Source organism: Lynx rufus, unplaced genomic scaffold, assembly GCF_022079265.1.
Source record: "Lynx rufus isolate CCGP_SWC_20201006 ecotype Redwood Valley unplaced genomic scaffold, mLynRuf1.p SCAF_2, whole genome shotgun sequence".
Taxonomy (NCBI): domain Eukaryota; kingdom Metazoa; phylum Chordata; class Mammalia; order Carnivora; family Felidae; genus Lynx; species Lynx rufus.
Genome location: NW_025814834.1, coordinates 181,784,051 through 181,791,081, shown reverse-complemented (window position 1 = coordinate 181,791,081; position 7,031 = coordinate 181,784,051). Strand labels below are relative to the sequence as shown.

The 7,031-nt window shown below is 43.2% G+C and overlaps 1 protein-coding gene across 2 annotated transcripts; it reads left to right on the top strand.

Moving 5' to 3' along the window:
• Window positions 1-544: 544 nt before the first annotated feature.
• Window positions 545-6,515, top strand: CDKN2C (cyclin dependent kinase inhibitor 2C). 2 transcript variants are annotated; one of them, XM_047085470.1, is made up of 3 exons: window positions 545-1,732; window positions 2,190-2,329; window positions 5,769-6,515. In XM_047085470.1, the coding sequence occupies exons 2-3, from the start codon at window positions 2,201-2,203 to the stop codon at window positions 6,144-6,146; spliced, it is 507 nt and encodes a 168-aa protein (XP_046941426.1). In that variant the 5' UTR covers window positions 545-1,732; window positions 2,190-2,200; the 3' UTR covers window positions 6,147-6,515. The 2 variants fall into 2 exon arrangements, with proteins under 2 accessions (XP_046941426.1, XP_046941427.1); XM_047085471.1 differs by having other exon boundaries at window positions 545-1,736.
• The last annotated feature ends 516 nt before the right edge of the window (window positions 6,516-7,031 follow it).

Below are 7,031 nucleotides of genomic sequence, written 5' to 3'. Positions count from 1 at the left end.
GCCCCAGAGGAGGCGGCGGCAGCCCTGGGCCTGGCCGCCCGAACTTCGAGAGCCTAGCGGGGGAGCACGAAGGCGAGCCGGCCTGCCCCGCCAGGGCCGGGAAAGACTTGGTTCGCGCCAGCTCGCTCTCCGCCTTCCAGCAGCCAGCACCGCCGAGCCTCTAAGGCCCTGCGGCTCTCTGCAGCCGTCTTAATTAACAAGCCTCTCCCCCCTCAGCCGCCCCCGCCGGGCCCCGGGAGTCCGAGGTTTAGTGTCGCAGACTCCATCCCGCCCGCCAGCGGGAGGAGGCCAAACCCGGCTACACCAAGCAGAACTCCTTTCCAGCTGGGGACTGGCCGCGGGGCTGGCGGGTGGGAACCAGCGCAGGAGACGCTGGGAGGGAGGTGGGGAGCAAGGCGGCTGGAGGAAGGGCGCGGGTTGGGGGCGGAGCCAGGCGAGCTGCTAGCGCGAGCGCCTCCTGGGCAGTGGGCGGGGAGTGGGCGGTGCCCGGCCTTCCCGCTCCCGCGGCGCGGCAACTCCGCGGAGCCTCCTTAAAACTCTGCCGTTAAAATGGGGGCGGGTTTTTCAACTCAAAAAGCGCTCAATTTTTTTCTTTTCAAAAAAAGCTGATGAGATCGGAAAAAAGAGAGAAGAAACCGGCACCGTCTCTGCAGCGGCAACAGAAGCAGCAATTGTTTGAGCGAAAAAAGAAGCCAGGGAGGGAGGAAAGGAAAAGAGCTGAAAGGGGGACAACGCTCAAGTGTCTCTAGGGGTGAAGAGAGCAGGGACCGGCGATTTGGGGGGGACCAGCTACAAAAGAAACTGTCACTGGGAGCGCTGCGGCTCAGGAGGAAGCAGAGCTCCCCGGCTCGGCTCCAGGGCACAGCTAGCTGGCGGCTGCTGCCCTGTCGGCGGCACGGGCTGGGGGCACAGGCCAGGGGACCGCGAGAGGTTGGCGAAGTGGCACCGGGTGTCGGAGCCGCTGGGCTCTCGCCGACACGGCGGCAAGACTGGCTGTCCTCTAGCATTGTGGCGACTCCCCATACTCAGACCTTGGCCTGCGCTTCCCTGGACGCTCCCAATCTCCGGAGACCCCCCCAGAAAACTGGGAAAGGAAGAAAAAGACGACGGCGGCAGCTCAATGAGCCTCTACAGTGGGAAGTCTGAACTGGTTCGGTCGTAGGCGGGAAGTTACCGGTGGGCTGCCCTGTGCAGTCGCGATGCTGCAGCGCGCTGCCCTAGCAGCCCGAGCCCCATAGAAGCTTCCCGCAACGCTAGCTCCCTTCCTCACGCTGCTGGGAGTCCCAGGACCTGGTGGGGCCGGCATGACCGACTTGCCCGGGGCCCGCCGCGCGCCCGGCCGCCTCCGGAGACGCGCTCCGAGCCTGGCTCCCACGGCCTCTGAGGCTCCGCGGGGCTGCGGCAGCTCGGCGGGCGGGCTACGAAGCATTCCCACACGGCGTTAGCTTGCAGTTCGGCGCGAACGCGAATAAGGAATCCTCCTGAGAAGCCGTGGCCACTGACGAGTCATTACGACCTGTAACTTGAGGGCCACGGAACTGCTACTCCCGTTTGCCTTTGGCGATCGTCTTTAACCCTCCGGAGCACGTCAGCATCCAGCCGCCGCGGCGCTCTCCCTGCAGAGGAGGACTCAGGACTACCCCTTGCGTGAGACGGATGGAGACCGAGCCCCTCCGAGGACTTGCCCCAGCGGTTCTGGCTCGCGCGGCTCAAGTCACCACCGTGAACAAGGGTGGGTTAGTGCCTTTTCTTTCCCCCGAAATGTCTTTTCTTCCGCGGTGTTTTTTGCCCTGATCTAGTCCCTTAAGTCTCCGCACACATTTCTCCCAGAGATCTTTAGTGTAGGTACGTGACAGATCTGCTTACATTTTACGTCCAGAGTAATTTGCCAGGAATATATGTGTGTCTGTGTGTCTTTCTGTTGAGTCACCAGAATTCTTCACAGGGGTTAAGCTAAAAAGCAAGGAGCGGAGCCCCTCTCCAATGGCTCAGTTTTGCTGAATAATCACGTGTGAATCGAGGGGCGGGCTTTTGGCAGGCAGATCTTACTAGTATTTACTACCAAGCTCTACTCCAGATTAACCATCCCAGTCCTTCTGTCAGTCTCCGATGCCATCATGCAGCCTGGTTAGGAGCAAAGGAAAGGGGAAAAAAGAAAAACAACTAATTCATCTTTTCCCGATCGTCAGGACCCTAAAGAATGGCCGAGCCTTGGGGGAACGAGTTGGCGTCCGCAGCTGCCAGGGGGGACCTAGAGCAACTTACTAGTTTGTTGCAAAATAATGTAAACGTCAATGCACAAAATGGATTTGGAAGGACTGCGCTGCAGGTTGGTATCAAGAGAGGTGGGGAAAACAGGTCAACAATGTTGCCTACGTGACCCGGGTTTCTGGAATAACGGCTTTAAAGCTTTCGGGGGTACAAAATTTCACTGTTTTTAAGCCTAGTTGGTTGCCATATTTTATATCTTTAAGTGGATCCAACTCTCCAAAATGACGTACTTTGAACGAACTCGTCAAATTCAATAACATCCTCGATATCAAGTGGGTTCTAGGTTTGGTCTTAATTTTTGGAATGTTTTTGTGACGGTAAGGATTTAAAAGGAGTCCCAGAAGCGCCGAGGGGTGTGTGTGTGTGTGTGTGTGTGTGTGTGTGTGTGTGTGTGTGTAAGACAGCTCTGTAAACACACTATTATGATTATTATTTGAAGTAAATACACTGCTATTAGTGGTTTCCGTACTTTGCTCCAATAATTGACTTTAACGTTAATTTTCTTGACTACTGGTGAGGGTGTTTTTCCTTCAAATGCTTCAAGTTTTGACAAACGACCTTTCCTCGTTTGGACTAGGTGGCCTGGACACGGGGACAGGATGTACATTTCATAGTTAATGTAATACCATCCACCCATTCAGGATTAAGGAGGAATAAAAAGTTGAATTTTCTAATCAGAGCTCAGTTTGTAGTATTTTTGTCTCTGCGGTCATGCGGTGGTATGTTCTAATTTTCAGTTAATTAGATTACAAGCAAGAAATGAAATATGTCCAGCTACCAAGTATTGTACCTGATAATTTTTTCCTCCTATGTATGTTAGTTATCATGTAACTTAGTTGGAATGGTTAGAAACAGAAAAATGGCAAAGTAGTCTTAAATAGTTGCTTTATCAGACTCCTGATGGTACTCTTCTGAACTATGCTTGTTTGGAAATGCAACATTTGAAGCTGTTTTTGAAAATCCTTTGGGGAGAAGGTTTTAGAGTGCTTTGTTTTAGTTACAAGAATTAGAAATTTAAGTGGCAGGAGATACACTATTAACAGACGAAGTTCAGTCTGTACATTTTAAATCAGAATATACTGACCTTGCAAAAATGTCAGTATTAAAGAGGCTTATGCATAGATACTAAATTATTTATCTTGTTATTTCAGGTAGATTCTGTGAGATAAGGATTTTTTTTCTTTGTCCACCTAGTAGTTTTTAATAGGTTTGATGATGACAGCAATGCTACGAATTTAATATATTGAAAAGTTTCCTATTGAAAAATCCAAGATTTTATAAATCTCACAAGGAATGAGCAACTTAACCCATGTTCAGAATAAGATCTTACAGGACTTTTGACGAACAGGAAGGCTGAGAGATTAATACTGACAAAAAAAAGTTTTGACATTTTTAATACAACTTTGCAATCTTGTTTATATTAAGTACACTTATCAAGATACCAACACCCACTTATTGTGGCTTAATCCTAGTACATATAATGAAACACACACAAACAGGAGTCTCAAGGTTTATTTTCAGTATGTATAATCCTGACTCTGAAGTTGTGTCATAACTCAAGAAAGGACTTTCTTTCAAAACAATTTCCAATGTTACTATTATTTTCTGTAAAAGATGGCAAATTTTCTTCTACAGTTATGTTCACTTAACTCCATTGCAAAAGCTTCCCCCCCCCCAAGGGTGTAAGCTTTTCAATCAGGGTAATATCAAAGGCCTTAATCGCACATTTGCTTTACAAAGATCCAAGGTATCTGCCCTTATTCTTCCCAGTGCAGGTCCTTAAATGTGACTAAATCTTTAGAGGTAGTTGTGGCAAAAATTAGATTGTGCTAATATTTAACCAAAAGTATATATTTTTTTAATTCTCAAAAAAAATTATGTATAATTTTTACCATTACCCCAAAGGAAGGGCTAAGTCAGCAGGGTTTTATCAACAGGGAAGTTTAATATCTTGGCCATCTATATAGCTTGCATTTATAAAATATTATTCATTCTAAATATATTTTATTACTTAATTTGTAATTATTTTTCAAACACACAATTTAAAGAGGTGGATCATCTTTGTATGTATCTCCCGGTGTATTATATTTAATTTCACAAACATTTCAGTGTCTACTATGTATCTATTTATTATAAATTAGATTATTATGAATATACCTAAATATAAATGAAACCAGTTAAAATGCTGAACTATTTTCTGGCATGTTAATGAGACTACACTTTTTTTCACAACTAAATTATATGTGTTGTATAATTGCATGCTGCTCTACAAGACATTTTATAATTATGAGAGCCTAACAGAGATCCCTATTAGGGTGAAATGTATTCAAACAATAGTAGATAAGTCTTTATCATGTGAATTATTTGTATGTTGATAGCAAATTTTAATACCACATTCTGACTTTTAAAATGTTGGCAGTTTACAAATAGCTACTCCTAAATATCTGATAATCACTGCAAAAGGAAATAAGATGGCATCACCAGTTGATTATTAAATGCACCCAAACCCAAGACAAAATTGTCTGTCCCAAAATACACATTAAATATCTTATTTTCTCCTTTCTTGCTCACTTGAAAATCACTAGTCAGAACTTTAAGAAAAAGTAAGTAATGTAGTAGGATGACCGTTGTATTCTTTTTAAGAACAGTTGCCATATAGTCATCTCCTATCTAATGCATGGTGTATCATGAACTTAGTTTTAGATAAATCAGCATCACCAGCAATGTAGAAAACCGTTGCTTATTTAACACCTTAATAATCAGGAACATTTGAAAATTTTGAGTGAAGGATTCTAAGCACTGAATACACCTACTAGCCAATATGAAATAACTTGCAAAGAAAAAAATTAAAAAAAAAACACTTGGAAATTTGAGCTATATCTATTTGGAGAGAACTTGTGAAAATTAATAATTTAAGAAAATATCAGATCTGGTATTTTAATAGATCATTTTTATACTGGGTTATAGAGTCTAGTGTGTAGAAACACTTCTGTGGGGATTTTAAGAATCTCACTCTCATTTCTTTTGGGTAGCTATTTAGAAAATAAATTTTACCTACATTTGATTTTTCATAACTAATACCCCAGGTTTTGTATTTTATGAGCATAAGCAAGCAAACAGAAGACTCCCAAATTCCATTTCTTTTCTTTTCATAAATTCATGGAATTACACAGTTCTTTATGGGAGATAGAAAACTGAGTTGTGGGTGAATTTTACACAAGATGGACTGGTTCTATTTTATTGATCAATTTATCCTATTTTTGGACCTGTTTAAGATATTACATCATAGAAGCTCAATTTTTAGAAGCCCTCTTTTACTTTTACCTACTAGTACCTTCTTTCCTGCAATTGAGCCCTTCAAACCCCATCATGTGGGTCTTCCCCAAGCACTCTTTCACCTAAAATAAATGCTTACATAAATAGAAAGAGAGATGGCTATTTTAAAATATTCCTGTAGGAGCACTTGAAGGATTCTCCCATTTTCTCTTCTCTCCTAGGTTATGAAACTTGGAAATCCCGAGATTGCCAGGAGACTACTACTTAGAGGTGCTAATCCCGATTTGAAAGACCGAACTGGTTTCGCTGTCATTCACGATGCAGCCAGAGCAGGTTTCCTGGACACTTTACAGACTTTGCTGGAGTTTCAAGCTGATGTTAACATCGAGGATAATGAAGGGAACCTGCCCTTGCACTTGGCTGCCAAAGAAGGCCACCTCCCTGTGGTGGAGTTCCTTGTGAAGCACACGGCCACCAAAGTGGGGCATCGGAACCATAAGGGGGACACCGCCTGTGACTTGGCCAGGCTCTACCGGAGGAACGAGGTCGTTAGCCTGATGGAGGGAAACCAGGCAGAGGGAGCTTCGAATTTGCAATGAATATGGGGAGGGCTCTCCCACAGTGCCTTCTATTTTGTCAGTTAACTGGTTGGCTGTCCTATTTTACTATCACTTGTTAAAATTCAGTTTTGTCATACTTTAAGCAACTAGTTAAATCTTCTCAAACTGCTAAGTGGAAATCTTATTACAGGTTTATGAATATATTTAAGCAACATCTTTTTCACCTGCAAAATCCTGAGTTCTAACATGTAATTGCAAATAGCTTTGGTTTTCTCCTGAATATGCTATCTTTCCTTGACTTTTTCCTTGCTTCTCCCTTTGCCAGTCTCAAAACCCAACTTAAGAGACTTTGTTTTTAAAATGGTTTGTCCTGACTCTTCTTTTGCCTAATTAAACACTTTTTCAAAACAGGACAATGTTTTTCTGTTATTTCCTCTATTACTCCCACACAGTTTGCCACTCGCTAAGGAGAAGTGTACTGAAAGATCACGATGCATTAAATCCTGACATTGGAGAAAATAGACCAATTGAAAAACTAGACGTATTCCATTGATGATTCAGTTATTCTTTTCTTTCTTTCTTCATGCCTCCCCTCCAAAGATTTTACTTGGTGACTAGTATTTCTGCTATACAACAAAATAAGGACAACATTTTTGAAGACCATACCTGAAGTTATTTCATTATGAATTTATCCTAATGTTCAGTCTTCCTCTTTTCTCAAAGTCAAGTTAAATAGTTGAAAAACAGGTTTCAGAGGTAGCGATCTGAAAACAAATATATGTTAACTTTTAAAGTCTTTTTTAAAAGAAAATGCCACCCTGAAAGTGCTTTCCACTAGTTTGATTTTTTAAAATCACGAAGTCAAACAATTGGCTAAATAATATATTTCTCAAAATTTATACTATAAGTATACTGTCAAGCTTT

Bases quoted from the DNA above. Each gene is read 5' to 3' on its own strand.
- CDKN2C (XM_047085470.1), top strand. From the start codon at position 2,201: ATGGCCGAGCCTTGGGGGAACGAGTTGGCGTCCGCAGCTGCCAGGGGG. The intron at 2,330-5,768 runs GTTGGTATCAAG...CTTCTCTCCTAG, and splicing joins TTGGAAGGACTGCGCTGCAG to GTTATGAAACTTGGAAATCC.